Consider the following 19,950-nt stretch of genomic DNA (forward strand, 5'->3'; position numbering starts at 1 on the left):
TGACAACTAGAATGTAAGTGAGGAAGGGACAGAGAGAGAGGGAGACACAAAATCTGAACAGGCTCCAGGCTCTGAGATAATAAAAATTGTGTTACTGAGGTATAATTTAAATCCAGTGGAATGCACTGTTTGATCAGTTAGGAAAATGCATATAATCTATGCCCCATCAAGAAGCAGAACATTTTCATTCTCCCAGATAGTACTTTCCTCAAGAAGCAACCACTGATTTGATTTCTATCACTATAGATTAGTTTTGCCTAATCTATAACTATACATAAATGAGATCATATAGTATGTTATTATGTGTCCCTTTGTTTGCATTCAGCCTGTTTTTGAGATTCTTTCATGACATTGCATGTATTAATATTTCATTCCTTTCTTTAATGTTTGTTTAGTTTTGAGAGAGAGAGCACGAGTGGGGGAGGGATGAAGAGAGAAAGAAGGGGATAGAACAAAGAGCTAGATGTGGAGCTCAGACCGATGCGGGGCTCAAACTTGCCAATCTTGAGATCATGACCTGAGCTGAAATTGAATGCTTAACCGACTGATCCACTCAGTCATCCTTCATTCCTTTTTAACTTCTGAGTGGTGTTCTGTTATGTGAATATTCCAGAATTTATTATCTAGTTTTTTGTTGGTAGGTACTTAGTTGTGTCTTGTTTTGGGTTATTATGAATTGAGATTTTATACATGTTTTTCTTTAAGACTTTGTAGACCTATCTTTCAATTTCTCTTAGATAAATTCTTAGAAGTGGAATTGCTGGGTCACAGGGAAATATATATTTAACTTTTTTTTTCTTTTTTTGCCTGACTTTTCCATTTACACTCCCATAAGCGATAGGACAGTTCTGATTGTTCCGCATTCTCGCAAGCATTTCATGTTGTCAGCATTTTGCATTTTCACTCTTCTAGCACAGCAGCCTCTTACTAGAGGCTTAATATGCACTTCTCTTTTGCTAACAGTACTGAGCACATTTTCATATAGTTTTTTGACAATCTCTCTTGTGTAGTGTTTTATTTGTCTAAATTGAACTAAAAAGAAAGACCTTTAAAAATGTTTATAGGTTCTCAAGAGTACCTTTCATATGACTTTGATTAGGAAATTTAGACTAAGAAAAAAATTACATTTTCCTTCACACATGTTCATAGTTCTAAAGGAAGAAATTTTTGGAAAAACCCATGTAGAAGATCGTGCCAAAACCAAATGTCTTGAAAAATAAGCTTGAGATGTTTCAAAGAAACTAAAATGTTCCTTTATCACCACCACTAAGTCCATTAACTTACTTTGTTTGGAATATGGACTCTAAAGAATATGCTTTCTTGTGATAGTTCCAGCTTTTACTGGATTCATCCAGGGTACCAGTGCTGAGAAGATAAACATTTATGGATTGCTTTCTTATTCCTTTTCATTTTCTTGAGTTTCTAATTTTAAAAAGAAGGGGAAAAAAACAAAGGAATAAAGGGAATGTGGAGCTCTTGTAGCTAAATGAAGCTGATTTTAAGTTATTTAACTTAAATAAGTTAATCTTAAGTTATTAAGTGATCTTAAGTTATTTAACTTGCTTGATAAATTCATGGAGTTAACCGACCCACAAATTCATAGAGCATGCTTTGGATATAATTTCTTCCTCTGTCCTCAAACTTCTTCAATTCTGCTTGTTCTTACTCCTTCATGAAAGAATTTATCTGATACTGATTCTAATTGATAGATGTTGCCATGGTTTGATAGCACAAAGAGATAATAGGGAGAAGGGGAGGAACAGATGGTCTCCTGAAACTGGGATATTAACCAAGACAATTGATTAGAAGACTTAAGCTTCTCAGACCATGCATGTATCTCTTCCTAACTCCTCTGCTCATTTCCCTCATGCCCTGGCTTTACTCTTCTCATCAACTAGATGGGGCCATGCCCATTAAATCACAATAGTCAAAACTGACAATTCTACTTAGCATAAAGTACTTTTCTTAAGATTCAATAATAACATATCGAGATACTTATAAACTTTCAAATCTGGATGAATGGGACAATCAAGGTATCCTGGACAAAAATAGAGAACTCTTAGGACATGACTGAACAAGAAGAATTCAATGGCAATGCCTAAAAAAAGCATTTGGAGTACTTAGGGATTTCATTTACACATGCCTTCTTCCTAGTTAGTACTGTTAATAAAGAGCTGAAATTTAAAGTCTTTGTGGTGTCTGAGAAAAAACAGTAGTCCTTGTTGAAAGGCTCTGGATCTACTGTGCACATTATAAACACCCAAATAAATCCACCAGGATTCTAAATGAATGTAATTAGAAGCAGACCTGGCAAAATCTACCCCTACGTGATGGTGGGTTTGTTTAGAATTTTGACTAAGCCAGTAGGTTAGAATAAGCAATAGTAGCTATAGGGAATGATTACTTCTTGAAAACCAGATGATTAATACAGCTGAACTTTGCCTTCAGGAGTACCTTCTTAAATAATCATTGGGATCTGAATGCCTTTAGCTTGCTTCAGGAACACCAACTGGAGTCAGTGTAATCCACTGAATTCTAATACTGGCACCCTGTGTAATATTGTCATCCTTTCTCATTGATTCGTACAGCCCTATTTATCCTATACAAGGCAAATAATTTATTGGACATTTCTTTTTCTTTATACTTGGATTTGGACTCGATTTATCAAAGCTCAGTGCAGTGTTTCCAGTGAGAAAACCTTTGTTTCATCTTGTTTTAAGTTTGGAAATATTAATGGAGTATCACTGTATCCCTCAAAACACATGGCTCCTATTTGCATAGGGTCTATATGGGTATCCATGTTTCTAAATCCTTTTCTGAATTCACATTGGAAAGTAGATGTGTTTTTTATTCTTTGAATGGAAGAATGCACACATTTGTCCTCAATATATCTAAGGGCAAAAGAAAGCTTTCCAAATTGGCCCAAATGAAGAGTAAAACATGTTTTTAACTAAATTTATTCCCTCATTAATAGCTTAGTTTTTCCTTCCCATGTTTCCAAGTTGTTAAAGTGTTCAAGATTGCTTTAGTTCTCACTCCTTTGCCAACTTATTAAAGCTTTATGATTTGTTTAGAAATCGTTTTCACATTTTCTAACACTTTGATATTATAGTTATTTACTGCTAACATAGAATGAGGGCCCTCCTTTTGGGCTGGTCTAGAGCAGGCTCTGGCCTTTTTTGTTTTGTTTTGTTTTGTTTTGTTTTTTGGTTCTCCCCAGGTTTTTAAGAAGCAAATATTTTTGACGTTTGTCAATTCTCACTTGATTGAGGCCAATGCCTTATTATCCATTTGTCTTTCCATGTAAATTTTAAGCTCTGTGAAGGCAGGGACCATGTGTATCATAATCAGCTTAATCTTCCCAGTCCCTAGGTCAGCCTTGGGCACACAGTAGGCCCTCAGTAGATATGTGCTGAATGAATAAAAAGTAAAACAGCACTTTCACTTTTAGTCTCACCATTACTTCAAACTTAACATACAAAATTGAACTCTTACTGTTTCTTCTGATATACCAGATCCATATCTTAGTACTTTTTGAAGTACCTTCATTCTTTCATTGACTCTAACTTAAAACTTGATTCATTTTTTATTTTTCCTCCCCTACAGCTAATGAGCCCCCAAGTTATAACATTTCTGCCTTTGGGAAGTACATCAAAGTCTTTATCTTCTACTTCTTCAAGTTCATGCCAATAATTCTAATTCAGACACTTGTCACCTTACCCTGAATCCTGGACCCTGGACCCTGGAAATCGCATCCTGCCTACTTTCCCTGGCTCTTTTCCTACCCTAGTCCATCTCGGCTTCTGCAAAACAGGAAATTTAGATTATCCACAGTCAGCTCAATCTTTCCTTACCCAGATTCATCCATCTTCTCTTCTTTACAAGGAACACATTTCTGACTTGAGACTGTGCTCATTATCCTGTCCCTCTCATGTTCCTTAAGCCTTTACTCTCACATTTACCCCTTCACTGCCACTGGGGCTCTGCCTCTTGCTTGCAAATAGGTTCAAGATTTCCCTATCTGCAAATGACATCTTCTGTTAATCCCGTTACCTCTTCTAAGCTATTTTTCAATCTCTTCTTTCCAGAATTTCTCAGAGTGGTCTGCTTTCTCATCCCGGGTTTCTGTTCCAGTCCTACAATCTTTATTCCCTTTCACTGGTTTCCTTTCCTTTTCTACCATTCCACTGAAATATCTCTTTGTGGTCATCAATGACCAATGAATTGCTAAATCCAGAAGTGTTTTTCTTAGTTCATACTCTTTTTTTAATGTTTGTTTATTTTTGAGAGAGAGAGAGAGAGAGAGAGAGAATGTGAGTGGGGAAGGGGCAGAGAGAGAGGGAGACACAGAATCCAAAACACGTTCCAGATTGAGCTGTCTACAGAGTCTGACATGGGGCTCAAACCCACAAACAATGAGATCATGACCTGAGTTGAAATCAGACACTTAACCAACTAAGCCACCCCCTGGGTGCCCCTCATCTCTTATTACTCTGTTTAACCTCTCCGTGGAATTGTCAGTCATCGTCTTTCTTGAACTTTTTTTTTTTTTGACATATTTAGTGAGATGTTTCTCTTAGCCTTTTCCTCTTCTCTATTGCTAATTTTTATCCTATCTTCCAAAATGGAATAGTTTTATCCTTGGATCTCTCATCTGTTTCCCCCCTTATCTCATCTGTGCTGTCTTTAATTATCACCTCCAAGTAGAACAGTGCTTCTCAAACTTTATGCATATAAATCATAAAGAGACCTGGTTACAATGTGGATTCTGATCCCATGGGCCTAAGGAAGAGCCCGAGATTCTGCATTTCTAAAAGGTCACAGGAAGTGCTGATGTTGCTGTTGTATAGAGAGCAATGGGAGTGATAGGGATGTAAATGACTTGCAGGGCTGACATCTGACCTTGACTCATTTCCAAAGTTCTAAGACTATTTTTAGTTGTTGATGTAATGTATCTCAAACTCTAACTCAATTCATATTTTCTATACTACCAAAAGAATTCCTTTCCATTACCTTAATTTCCTTCAAGGTAGGAAATTCAGTTTTGATTTGTATTTATGCTTTTCTTAGCACATTATCCCATAAGGAATTTAGTTGCATCAATTCTTTTGTAGAAATAATAACTTTGGGGACTCCTAGGTGGCTCATGCCTCCAACTCTTCATGTTGGCTCAGGTCATGATCTCACGATATGTGAGATCTAGCCACATGTCAGGCTCTGTGCTGACAGTGTAGAGCTTCCTTGGGATTCTCTCTCTCTCTCTCTCTCTGTGTGTGTGTGTGTGTGCATGTGTGTGTGTGTCTCTCTCTCTCCCTGCCCTTCTTTGTGTGTGTGCTCTCTCTCTGTCTCTCTCTCTCCCTCTCAAAATAAATAAACTTAAAAAAAAAAACAAATATAACTTTGATCTGTTTTTTTTCCTTCATTTCTTCCATGATTCATTCCTTTAATTAACTGAGATTCTTCCCTCCAATTTCTCTCTAATTCTTCCACTGCTGGTAAGTCTAGCCTCCTCCATCACTGCTTAACTTGATTCCTTCACTGAAGAATATCCCAGCTCCCTACCGCCTGGTAAAAGAAATCCTAGAATCTCTGATAGAATCTGTCTCCAAGAATATGAGCCCTGCTCCTGCCATGAGTTTTAAATCTGGACTACTTTGCCTTCCTGGACCCAGGTAGGATGTCCTACTTTAAGTCACACCCTTGGGATTTAAAATGCATCTGTCCATTTCAACAGTTCAAGCTGCAGAAGGCTGTACTCAGCACCCTTCAGGACCTTCTGTTTTTTGATCCTGACTTCTTTAGTTCTATCCATATGTACATCTACCTCCTTCACTATACTGTGAGCTCATTTTTGAAGTTTTCACGGTGTCCTACTTCTCTTTCATTGCATGTGGATTCTAGCATCCTGCTTTATAATAGCAGTTCTCAGCAAATGTACAAGTGAATGAGTAAATGGAATCTACACTCAGGTCATGTAGCTTTTGAACATCTTCTGCAACATCTCTCTTATAGAGTCCGTGATGAGTATCTTTAGTAATGATAACAGCACTGACACTGAGGGTACAAATTCTGGTCAGATTGACCTAAGTTCAAAATTCTGTTTTATTATTAGCTGAATGGCCTTGGACAAGTTATTTAAAGGTATGTTTTTTAGTCTGTAAAATGGGATAATAATACTCCTATCTCATAGGGTTATCATAATTTAATGAGATGATACATTTAAAATGGTTAACATAGTGTCTGGCATACAGTAAGCACTCAGTAAATGTACTGTGTTTGCTATTCTTGTTGATTTTGATATTATTTGCTTTATTTTATAAATGCCATTTCAGGCAAGCTATTCCCATTTTAGGTAGCACTAAAATCACTAGAAACTGATTCGTTTTGTTGATTTTAAGTCAGCCACCAGTAGGGGATAAAGGAGAGAGCTTCTGGAAATTTTTGGCCAGTTTGAAAATTGTTTTGAGTCCAAAGATAATAAAAACCTGAACTGACCTCTTAAGTGCTTCTTAGAAATAGAGAAGAGATGGGTAAAAGGGGAATCATGCAGGGAAACCTAACTGGCCTTGAAAACCAGTTGAGGGGAGAAGGGGCCTGAAGTCAACAGGGATAGAAGAAGATTTTGAGAAGAATAGTAGATTTTATGGTAGTGAGGAAGCTCAGGGAGGATTAAATCATTAGATTTGATCAAAAGGTTTTATTATATTAACAGATCAGACACAAAGAGATTTAGGCATTATGAGTGGTGAGAAAGTGCGATAACGTAGATTACTTGTAGGGAATTTTGTGTTAAACAACAGGGATAAAAGAGAATATTCTTTTCATTTTTGTTAGAATTAAAAATAAGCAATTTTTTGGCTCAGAAGTGAATGAATGGAATAAGGAAATGGAATAAAATCACCAAGATGCTTATTTATGTTCAGGAGAACCCTGGAATAAGAGAGGGGCAGGGAGGGGGAAGGAAGAGAGGACAGAATTTATATCAGAAGCAAAAATATTGAAAAAGGGGCCATCAGGAAGTGACCTCTGATATGAAGAGAATTAAAAAATCTACATAATGGATGTTTTAGGAAATATAATAGTAGTTACATAAAAATAAAAAAATTGCTTACAAAAGTATAGAAAGCCCAAACAATGGCCAATGATGTGCATCAAGCCAGGCTAGTTTGTGAAAGGACTACATTTATCTTGTTATGACTCCACTTCTCCTCTTGGTATAATTGGCTGCTAGTTATTTCATAAATCATGTTTATGGGGTTTCTACCCTGTGTTCTGCCTCTGTAGTTTATTGGAATAAATGTCTAATATGTAGCTACAATAAACTTGTAGAAACAAAAAAGATCCTACACGTTGTCTAGTCCAACCCTTGTTCTTTTTTGAGGGTGAAAATCCTACATTTTGAGGAGCTATAGAATTTTTTTAAAGCTACAATTAACATTATTGTCATTATTCATACTATTAGGGAGCTCTAAGCAGAGATAATGTCATTTGTACCAAACATTTCCTTCAATAGTTTCTTACCACGAAGACATGAAATGTTCTCATTCTTTAAAGTCCAAGTTGCTAGAGGCAGGCTTTCCAGAAGTCTGGTCTGATGACATTCGCTGATTGCTACTTATATTTTTAATAGATTAGTTGCAATTGTGTCCAAATTTAATGATCCACAAAAAGGGTGCAATCACCATTTGATTCTGAATGTCCTCAGACAATGGGAAGTCTGTGACTCTATGTTATGGTAAATAAACAATAAAATAAAGAGGCTTAAATAATGTTGAAAGGAATTGTGATTGTCCTTTTCCCTTCTGGGTCATTTTACATGTATGTTTTCATTTCCTTTTGCCAAGCACCACAGTAGAAAGACCATCCAATGCAATACTAAAGTATTAGCTTAGGAGTCAGAAAACTGCCATTTACCTGGCTCTGTCCCTGACAATCAGACCTTAGACACTTATTTCCTCTCTCTTTTTTATGTAATAATTCTTATTCTCATTTCACAGTTTATTATATGAATCAACTGAAGGAAATTTTAAAATCTTAACCCTCTGCAAATATTCACTATAGATATTTATTGTATTTTCCTTCAGTTTGCATTGATTCTATAGGAATGCTGACTTTTGGTAAGTGAAACCTTAGGCAATGACACATTGAAAAAGATAACATAATTGTAAACTTTATCACTTAAATTCATATTTTTGGTGATGGAATTATTGACCATTTAGAGCAATTATATTCTAATTTTAGAATGATCCCATGAGCACCCAAATATCCATTCTATTCATTCCACAAACATTTATGGAGTAACTTTTGTGTGCTGTACAGCATTGTTCATTATCATAAGGCCTGTATTTAGTTTTAAAATCAAGGAAATTTGCTTCATTGCTTTAGAGATAAATAGTCTTACTATCTCTTTGAATATGTAGAACTTGTCTTAATATTTAGAATTATGTTATACAATGATCAATTAAGCCAGTGTTGGTAAGGATAACCTCTCTGAGGCTGAAGAAAAAGGTTGGCTGCCTCTATGTTTACTTTTCCTAACAAACTTGATATAAGAGTATTTTGAATGCTTTGTTATCAAGATAGAAAAAACTGTGCAGGATTTTTTTTTTTAATGTTTGTTTATTTTTGAAAGAGAGAGATGCAGAGTACGAGTAGGGGAGGAGCAGAGAGAGAGAGGGAGGCAGAGAATCTGAAGCAGGCTCCAGGCTCTGAGCTGTCAGCACAAACCACAACCTGGGCCTTGAACTCATGAGCTGTGAGATCATGACCTGAGCTGTAGTTGAACACTCAACCAGCTGAATCACTCAGGCATGCTCTGTTTTTGTTGTTGTTGTTTTGGTCTGTCTGGTTTTGTTTTGTTTTTTTAACATTTGATTAGTTCTTAGAGAATTTTTGTACCATTTTATTACTGGGAAGATAATATAAAATTGAACTTACTGGTAACTCTGGAATCTGGCCTTTGGTAGTTGTATTAACAGCCCCACCCCCCACCACCTTGGATCATACCAGCAATTGAGAATTCAAGTAATGCATCCAAAGTAGACATGCATAATGTGGTAGCCCATCAGGTCTGATTTTAGCTTCTCTGCAGTTTGCTGACATTTTCTAGTATCCAAGGCAAGGAAAAAACAGCCACAAAAATCCTGTGCAGCATACTTGTCAATAAGTGTGTTTCATAAATTTCTACTGATGTTTCAACTCACAGGACACAGAGGATTAGTAGTCTATAATGTTTGTTCCCAGGAGCAGCTAGTATTTTGACTGAACAGCTTCCTTCACTGTTTCTGTCTTTTGCTCCTTTGAAATCAGGAACTGAAGCCCTGACAGTTTTACTAGAAAGAAGCAGCTAATGAATGACTTCAAGTAATTCAGTAGTTTGTAACTAGTAGGAATGAATTCAGTAGGCTGAATATACAATTACATTCAAAATACAAATGTACAGAAACCTACAAAACCATTCCCCCTCTCTCTGTATTTGTTAAACTATAACCCCCCTGCTGACTTGATGGGCATGCAACACGTGCATTTGCACAGGGTATTCCACTTAGAAGGGTCCGTACTTGGTTTAACATCCTAATGTCGTTGTCTTGAAATGTTTAATCATTTTTGAACATGGGGTCCCATGTTTTAATTTTGGGATGAGGCTCACAGATTGTGTAGCCAGTCCTGGCCCTTGTTTGCAGAAATTCTAGGTAATTCTTTTTGTGTATCATTAACAATGTATTCCTAGCACTTAGAAGGGGCAAAATAAGCATTTTTAGCATGAGTAAATGAGTGACTTTGTAAAGCTTTGAGTAAAAGCAACTGATCAGAATCTTAGCCCATTTAATTTTGCTAGGATGGGGGTAGGGGAGAGGTACTAAATTTTTGAGAGAAAATTTAAAATAGAAGAACCTAAAATAATATAACAAACACCTATGTTCCCATCAGCATATATGACAGCTATTATTTTATTCTATTTATTGAAAATGTTTATTTAAAAATATAAAGCAGATAAAATATGCTTGTTGGCCCCCTACCTCTACTCTCCTTTATCCACTGGGAGGGGCATCTGGGTGGCTCAGTCCCTTAAGTGGGTAAGCATCAGATTTCAACTCAGGTCATGATCTCATGGTTTGTTAATTTGAGCCCCACATTGAGCTCTGTGCTGATGGTGCAGAGCCTACTTTGGATCTTCTCTCCTCTCCCCCTCTGCCCCTCCCCCACTCTCGTGTGTTCTCTCAAAAATAAGCATTAAAAAAAAATTCTTATCTCACTGCGAACTAGAGAACTAACACAAATGTTGGCTCCTAGCACAAGTACCCCAGTGTTCATAGCAGCACTCCCAACAATAGCTAAAACATGGAAAGAGCCGAAGTGTCCATCAATGGACAAATGGATCAAGAAGATGTGGTTTATCTATACCATGGAATACTACATGGCAATGAGAAACAGTGAAATCTGGCCATGTGTAGCAACGTGGATGGACCTTGAGGGTGTTATGCTGAGCGAAATAAGTCAGGCAGAGAAGGACAAATATCATATGTTTGCACGTATAGGAGGATTAGGAGGAACTTGACGGAGGAACAAGGGGGAGAAGAAGAGGGAAAATGGTGGGGGAAAGGGAGAGAGGCAAACCATGAGAGACTCTTGAATGCTGACAAAAACTGAGGACTGATGGATGTGGGGGGCAGGGTTGATGGGCATGGAGGAGGACACTTGTGGGGATGAGAACTGGGTGTTATGTGGAAACTAATTTGACAATAAACTATTTGTAAAAAAAACAAAACAAAACAAAAAACAAATGTTGGCTCCTTGCAGAATTTGTTGTCTCTTTATACTGCCAGGAATAATATATAGTAACAAATTTTTTGTGAGCATTGTAATATTTATGTGAATCATATAAAACTATATATCATCTTGTAATTTCATTGAGTATTATGTTCCTAAAGTCTGTTCATATCAATATACACAGCTCTAGCTCTTTCATTTCTTATGACTGTATACAGTACTGATGAACTCCCCTGTCCTGATGGGGACACCTTGTGAGGCTGTTCAGAACAGGGTCAGAGGAGTCTTTGTATTCTGGTTCTGTCACTGGTGCAAGTCACTAGGTGGGTGGCAATGGGCAAGTAAAATGATCTTTCTGAATCTCTATTTTCACATCTGTAGAATGGGATTAATAACTTCTACCACTTCAGATGATTTTATGACAAATTAGATAATATATATAAAACCTGGCATGTGATAAAAGTGCACAAAAATAGTGGTGACAATTATCATTACTTCACTGTATATATATGTCTGAATATTATGAACCCCTAAGCAAATGGGTAACCTTGATCTTAAATTTGCATGGTTTGGTTCTTTTAATTGAACTCATAGCTTGGTTTTGGTTTTGATTCTCTTTTTATGATGATAAGAATATTTTACCCTTAAAATGCCTTTGTGGATGTGTCTTAGAGTTTGAGTTTTCCCTTGTACAAAATTGAATGATATCACTTCTAACACACATTCCATAGCATAAACCCCTACAGTTCCAAGCTTAAACCCATACAGCTATAAAACTTCAATATTAAGCACTTGTGAAATTATACCTATGCTCTGTTCTATGCATAATTGGAAAGAAATTGGAAAGAAATTTAATGAGCATCCAGCACTTTCCAACTTTGATTTTGCAAAGTAGCAAATAATAGAACTGAATCTTGTCAGACTGTGCTTCACATTCTCCAATTTGGCATTAGAAATTAAAAAAACTTAAGTACACACTAAGCTATTTTGCCATGTTCTCTTCAATTTATAAAAAATAAAAACAGAAGCCAATATTAAACACAGTCTTTGAAGTACATAGGAGTCTGTGATGTATTAAAAAACCTGAAATAGCACTCTGATTCTCCCTGTGGTTTAAAAGCATTGCATTTTGGTTATTCAACAGATATTATACAATTCGCTATAGAGAAAAGGATAAGGAGAAGAAATGGGTTTTTCAACTCTGTCCAGCCACTGAAACAATTGTGGAAAATCTAAAACCCAACACGGTTTATGAATTTGGAGTGAAAGACAATGTAGAAGGTGGAATTTGGAGTAAGATTTTCAATCACAAGACTATTGTTGGCAGTAAGTACCTGAAACTGTTTGGGGATGTTTTTGTAACTTTTATCTTTTTTTCCTAAGTACAAAATTTTAATTATTTTATTTTTAAATGTAAGAGGAGTTATTTCCCATCCTCTAATACTTAAAAAAATACAAAAGGAAATAGAATTTGAGTATTCATATTTCAGAATCTTTTATATTGATGAGTGTTTTTCTAAACAGAAAATATGATGAAATGATGTTTGATGCCTTTGTTGATAACACTTTTTTGGCCATTTTAGTATTTTCAGTCAATCTCAGATCTGTGAACCAACTGAGTGAAAACAGCAGCAATGTATGCAGGTGTTCAGAATGGAAAGCTGGGCCAGTAGAAGTGAACATAAAAAGACTTGAAGGGGTCCTGGGCATTCTTCCTTGTCATCCCTTCATTCAAACTTCATTGGAATCAGTGATTGAAATGATAGTAAATATACAATATAAATAACAAGCCTATTCTAGAAAAAGAGTTATAGTTGTCCTCATCATGAGTAGGAAGAGTTAATTTAGGAACAAAAAATGAAAATAATGCTATTTTCTCCTTGTTTTTGTCAGGTAAAACCAAAGTCAATGGGAAAATCCAAAGTACCTATGACCAAACTCACACAGTGGTAGGTACCAGCTTATTCTCAGGAATGTTTTTTAGAAATTATGTCTGCATTATGTTTTTGTTTTTGTTGTTGTTTTAGTTGCAAGGAAATAGACCTACTAGGATTAGTTGACTGACCACGGGGCTTTGTGTAAAGAACTTAATGCTTTAGGAATTTTTCAGAAAATCGAGGTTGAAATAAGAGACCAAATTATCTAATATGTTTATAGCTCTAAAATATTGATGTTCTATATAGTTACTATAGTACATACAGATTCCAGGTATTTTGAGGTTATGCTTATTATCTGCAGTGGATTGTCTTTTATAATAACATGTTTCTAGAGTAAACTTGTGTATCTTCTATTTACATTGGTATTATTCACTTCTCTGTCTTCTTCCCTATATTTTCTCACTTCCTACTTAAAGAGCTAACCCTTTTCAAAATGATGAAGCAACTGGCTTGGTTTTTATTTGTGCCTAGCCTCTAGTAAGTGTAGTATATGTCTTCATATCTTATCTGCCAGGCATCCCCCTCATCTAGACCCTCTCACTGCAGAAACTCAGTCTCTTGTTCTCTATTTTCCTCCACTTTTCAAAATCCATTCCCAGGAAGTTATGTACTACCTGTTATACATGTAAGTCATTGTTATAACCATCATAGAGATGTTTGCTTTTTCTTTTATTGTTTTCATCCATTTCTCCTTTTTTAAATTTATTTAAATTCAAGTTAGTTAACATACAGTGTAGTGTTTCAGGAGTAGAACCCGGTGATTCATCACTTCCACATGACAACCAGTGCTCATCTCAACAAGTGCTTTCTTTATGCCCATCACCCATTTAGCCCATACCCCCACCAATCTCCCCTCCAGCAACCCTCAGTTTATCCTCTGTCTTTAAGAGTCTCTTATGGTTTGTCTCCTTCTCAGTCTTTATTTTATTTTTCCTTCCCTTCCTCTATGTTGACCAGTTGTGTTTTTTAAGTTCCACATTTGAGTGAAATCATATGATACTTATCTCTCTCTGACTTATTTTGCTTAGCATAGTACCCTGGAGATCCATCCACGTTGTTGTAAATGGCAAGATTCAATCTTTTTGATTACTGAATTTAATATTCCATTATGTGTGTGTATGTGTATATATGTGTGTATATACACACACATATTATATGTGTGTATATATATGCCGTGTGTGTGTGTGTGTGTGTGTGTGTGTGTGTGTGTATCCCATCTTTATTCATGCATCAGTAGATGGACATTTGGGCTCTTTCTATAATTTGACTATTATTGATAGTGCTGCTATAAACATTGGGGTGCATGTGCCCCTTCAAATCAGCATTTTTGTGTCCTTTGGATAAATACCTACTAGTGCAATTTCTGGGTCATAAGGTAGTTTTATTTTCAAGTTTTTGAGGAACCTCCACACTGTTTTTCATAGTGGCTGCACCAGTTTCCCTTCCCACCAACAGTGCAGGAGGGTCCTCTATCTCCACATCCATTAAATCACATGACCAATTATAAAATGAAGGCCCAAGCAGGTAGAGGAGGCACTCTGGTGAGAAAGGGGAAACTTGGTGCTGGCTTTGGTCCCTATGTGTTGGGAGTATCCAGCCAGGGAAATACCCTACAGTCAAGTGAACATGCAAAGACTATTCATGGCTGCAAATTTGCTCTATTTAATGTGTGCATGTTGTATGTGGATGGATATCTTTTTATGTCTAATATAATCAAAAAAATACCCCATTGATTATGTAGCCCAGTAGGAAAAAAGGTAGTAAGTACCTCATTGGGATGGAAAAAAAATTGCAGGATTCTTGTCAGTGACAGAAAAATAGCTTGAGGAAAAAGAATAGACTGAGAATTAATCCTGATAAGATAAATGTTTCTCTGGTTTGCATTGGCAGAAAAGTGTGTCCATTGTAAAGTTATTATCAAGTAAGAATTATTAGATTGCCCAAGAAAGTGTTGTGCTGTGTTGCAAATCATCATGTAAGAAAGGAGATGGCAGGTAAATTCCCATGTCTCATTCATTCATTTTCTTCTTTAGTCTTTGATTTGTTTCCTGATAATCTAATATCTAAAAATTGAAGCTATATAGACATGGGAAAAGCAATAATAACAAAACTGTCTATAACACTGCCAAATAAAGACCAGTAAAAAATCATTTATAATCTACTTAGTCAAAGTATGGCATAGCATATTTCATGTCATAAAAAGCTCTTCCTATATATGATTTTAATCACCGTGTATTCTATAACATAACTCCACTATCATGTGCTCAGTTTCCAATTTATAGACATTTATTTCTAATTGTTTTTAATTGTCAGTGATGTTAAGGCAAACATTTATGAGCATAATCTTTGTTAATTTTTCTACTTGTTTCTTTAAACTTAATAGGAATTAAAAACTTAGATTCTCAACATTTTGAAAACTTCTTAATATTTATGATCAAATTTCTTTCTAGAAAGGTTGTGCCATTTTGCCATCTTGCTATTAATGTATGAGAGTTATCTTGCTATAGTGCCCTGATTATCAACATTATGTATTTCCATCACTAAATTTTCAGCTAATGCAATAGTTTAAAATTTTTTTTGTAATTTTTTCTCTGATTTCTAATATAGCACTACTTTCTTCACTTGATTATCAGCCATTTGTATTTTACATTTAATGACTTTTAGTCCAGTCTCATGGTTTTTATTGAATAGATTTTTAAAGACTTTACAGATTAAAGAACATTGACTCTTTGTTACATCATCTAGAAACATTATTCTCACATTTGTTATCAGTTTTGTTTATGGGAATTTTTGCAATCGGCTAATCTTAAAATTTGTTTAATCAAATTATTTGTCTTTTCCATTGTCTTATTTTAAATTACATTATATTTTATAAAGCCCTTCCTTATCCAGAGAGCAGATATTTCCCTATTTTGCTTTTAGTTTTATATGTGGTTTGATTTTTGTGCTGATTAAATTCTAAACTATATGGGTTGTCTTTCACTATATTGCAAGTAGTAAGGTCATATATTGATTAGATTATATATATTTTTTATGCATATATATTTTTTTTCCCCAACAATCATTTGGCCTAGTACTAAGTATTGAGTTGTGTCATTCCTTATAAAGGCTCCTTTGGCTTTGTCTCAAATCCAACCACAGGGGATAGAGTTGCTTTTTGATTCTCTTCTAGAATAATCCCCACTCTTGTTGTGAATGGTTACCTAGGAAGCATATCTATCTCCCACCCTCCTGGCTGTTATGCTTTGTCTTTCATGTGACTCAATGATGTCATTTCTTTCATTCCTTTTCTTCAGCAATCATATCCCAATAATGTTTTGTGGCAGAATATTTCATCTAGTGAGAGTTACTCAGCAAAATCAGGAAAGATGATTGATGTTTATTCCCAAGGAATTTAATTTCTTTTTCATATCATCAATAGTCATGATGTAAAGGTCCAGGAAGAAACTTCCTGCATCTGTGACATAAAGCCAGATATTTTATCACTTCAAGCTGTGAGGCGGAGTACTCCCAACTCCAGCCAGCTGTGATGAGTTGTGGTTTGAAACTCTTGGTTATTTCCAAAGGAAAACCCAGATTAATTAAAAAGATATTTTAAGGCCTCTCTGTGGGGCTTTCTCCATTGTCACTTTCTGCACAGTCATCTGTGCTCTTGGGTAGCCTGGAACACAGGAAAGTTGAAAAGGAACTACTTGGGATAGCCTTAGACCATCTTACATGACCACTTGATGTGATATTTTAGAAGTATATTTTAATCCAAATAGTCAATATTAATCCAAATGTTCAGACATCTCTGAGACTGCTTTTAGACGGCAATATTTCAAGAGCTATGAAATTAAATCCAGATGTTGTACTTTTAGACTTTTAAGCAAAAGAAGCTTTGAAAAATGCTTTCATTCACCTATACATGTTTACACCTAAAACTTGTATGCAGCAAACACTTAACCTCTTCTAAACAGATATTTGAAAAGGGAAAGACAATTTGAACTATAGGTTATCCAGTTTTAAAAGATAAATAATATTTCTGTTAAGGATTTGGGTGTTAAAAACAGCCCCATCTTAAGGATCTGGTGCATTATATTTGTAATTGATATGTCTCCACATGTATACTGTTGGCAAATCCCAGCACATTTGTACCAGACACAGGTGCCAGAGGTCTCTTCTGATTGGTTGGTGCCTTTATTCTACTTTCAGTATCACCCCTGCCTATATCTCCATAAAAATCAGACAAAAAATGAATTTAAAATTTGTAATTTGTCCTATATAAGTTGTATTATTTGAGATTCAAGATACTGTGAAAGAAAAAAAACATATTTATCATAATTATGCTATTTGGTCCATGTCGAGAATCTAGAACACTTTTTTTTAAAGTTCATTTATTTATTTTGAGAGAGATTGTGTGTGCAGGCTTGAGAACTAATTGAGGGGAGGAACAGAGAGAGAAAGAGGGAAAAGAGAGAATCCCAAGCAGGCTCTAAGTTAGTGCAGAGCCCCACATGGGACTTGAACTCACGAACTGTGAGATGATGACCTGAGCCAAAATCTAGAGGTGGTTGCTTAATGGAGTGAGCTTCCCAGGGGCCTGTAGAACACTGTTTATGGAGGGAAACCTTATGATTACTGACAAGTTTTATTATATTATATATGATTCAGTCAAGAACAATGGCCTATATATGGATCTTGAGAAACTTAACAGAAGACGATGGTGGGAAGGGAAGGGTAAACAAAAGGTACAGAGAGGGAAGGAGGCAAACCATAAGAGACTCTTAAATACTGAGAACAAGGGGCACCTGGGTGGCTCAGTCGGTTGAACCACCAACTTCGGCTCAGGTCATGATCTCACAGTTTGTAGTTTCGGTCCCGAGTCTGGCTCTGTGCTGAAAGCTTGCTCAGAGCTTGAATCCTGCTTTAGATTCTGTGTCTCCTTATCTCTCTACCCTACCCCATTCGTGCTCTGTCTCTCTCCATCTGTCAGTAATAAATAAATGTAAAAAAATTTTTAAATACTAAGAACAAACAGAGAGTTGTTGGAGGTGGGGGAAAGGGAAAAGTGGGTGATGGGCACTGAGGAGGGCACTTGCTGGAATGAGCACTGGGTGTTATATGGAAACCAATTTGACAATAAATTAAATTTTTTTAAAAAAAAGAACAATGACTAAAAGGACCTAATTTTAACACATTACATCTATATTTAAAAAAAAAAAACTAAGTTACATTACTAGTTCACTAGTTGAACAGTTTTTGAAGTACATAGCATTTAACAGATTTTATTTTATTTTATTTTATTTTTAAGTGTTTATTTTTGAGAGAGAGAGTGTGTGTGCGCACATTCAAGGTTGGGAGGGGTGTGGCAGAGAGAAAGGGAGATGGAGGATCTGAAGCGGGCTCCAACCGGACAGTAGAGAACTTGATGCAGGGCTGGAACTCACGAACCCTATGAAATCATCCCCTAAGCCTAAGTTGGTCATTTAGTCAACTGAGCCACCCAGGTGCCCCTTAATAGAGATTTTAAAATAGAAGTTAATTTTTTAATCAAAATTTCCTTAGAAAAAGTGTTCCCTTAATATATATGTTTTTACCCTTCCATTTTTTACTATAAAAGATCCACCTATCTTTAAAACCATGTTTATTATTGGCAAAAAAGAGAAGTTTGTGACAATTTTTAAAGTGTAACAGTTATCAGATAAGTAAAGAGAACAGGGAGAAATACCATGTGGTTGCCACCCACACTTTAAGATTGTATACTATGAGTATATCAGGTATCCTTAGCAATTGCTGTCTTAAATAGAAACTTGAAAAATTTCTATCTAGACCAATGATACTATTAAAGGTGTATATCTGATTCCTCCCTAAATGGCCAGAAATATGAAGACTTTGGCAAGTAAGACATTAGATTAAATCAGTATGTTTCCTAACTTTAATTAGAACAGCCTAAAAATGGTTTAAAAATTAAAACCACAGTGTAATAGGTCCAAGTTCTTTTCATGTGGTTTGGCTCTTAAACCACTGAAGCTTGATTTTGAGCAACCCTTAGCCACTCCCTAAATGGGCAGCTTTTCTTGGTCTCAGGACCTAAAACTAAAGTTAAATCTACAATGAGTATTCTGATACCACAAAAACACAAATAGCCAAACTTGTAAAGAAGAGGCTGCAAAGAATAGCATTATCACTACATGTATTAAAGCTAATTTTCAAAATAATGCCAGGAGGAAGTTAGTATAATGCAGAGTGAATAAGAAGCCTCTCATCCGATGAGAGGATGAAATAACCACTGCCGTAGTTATTTCCAGATATACATAGGCTTTCCCTAACCAGGACTCAAAATCAGGCCGAATTGGTCATCAGCTCACTGCTATTGACCACATGGGCATTCTCTCCCCTAGAATCTCCCCACTGGATACTTGGCCACAGAAAAATGGTAGAAATGAATTCCCTTAAATAGTCCCCCAGCTTACAACCTAGGTTCTTTAGGAACAGGGTATCCTGAAAGGCAGGAAAAATGAAATACTGCATTTATTATAGGGCAGGAGGGAAATATGCCCACTTCCTGGCATACAGTAAACACAGAAAAAGAGTTTCTAATAAAGGGAGGACAAGATCTGTGGTAATGGAGGAATGGGAGTCCACAAAAGGTCCACAGAAAGGACAGCCATCAAGGACATGGCCTGAGAGCAAGACTGAGACAGCAAGGAAGGGTAGCTGGTACCTTTTTCAAAAACACTGTACACAGAACACTTTGATTAAAATTGGGTTGTAATTAGTTAAACACTGTTAACTTAGAAATTATCACAATATTTCATTTTTCAATGAATCCCATTGACCTTTTCCTACACTTTTATAAAAAGATATAGGGGAAGGATTCACAGTGTCAGCCTCTTAGTGGGAATTTTAGTGCCTTCAGAATAGACATTTTAAGGTTTATTTTTGAGAGTGAGAGAAAAAGCAAGAGTGGATGACGAGCAGAGAGAGAGAGGGACAGAGGATCTGCCGGAGGCCGCACCGGCTCCGACAGGTCCAGGGGTCCCTGAAGGATGGACGGTGTCGACGAAAGAGAGTGAGAGAGCCCCGAGATCCTTTCTGATCACCAGGCAGGCATCTCTGTCCTGTCGGTTTTGGTGTCTTTATTTATAGGTTAAATGATAACATGACATCAGAAAAAGGAATTTTTACAATGGGTAGCTCTTTGTGATAAGATGCTTTGGAAAGTGTACAGAAGCAGGTTTTACAGAAATATTCTTCCAGA

The 19,950-nt window shown here is 36.1% G+C and overlaps 1 protein-coding gene across 1 annotated transcript in view; it reads left to right on the plus strand.

The window, feature by feature from the left end:
• LOC120245096 (ABI family member 3 binding protein) overlaps positions 1–19,950 on the plus strand; it is a 202,315-nt gene that overhangs the window by 34,791 nt on the left and 147,574 nt on the right. Inside the window, exons 5-6 of the mRNA XM_039251968.1 lie at positions 11,915–12,096; positions 12,664–12,719. Of these exons, the coding sequence (XP_039107899.1) occupies positions 11,915–12,096; positions 12,664–12,719 (238 nt within the window). The remainder of the gene's footprint in view (positions 1–11,914; positions 12,097–12,663; positions 12,720–19,950) is intronic.

This window comes from Hyaena hyaena, unplaced genomic scaffold (assembly GCF_003009895.1).
Source record: "Hyaena hyaena isolate Hyena2069 unplaced genomic scaffold, ASM300989v1 scaffold_407, whole genome shotgun sequence".
NCBI lineage: Eukaryota > Metazoa > Chordata > Mammalia > Carnivora > Hyaenidae > Hyaena > Hyaena hyaena.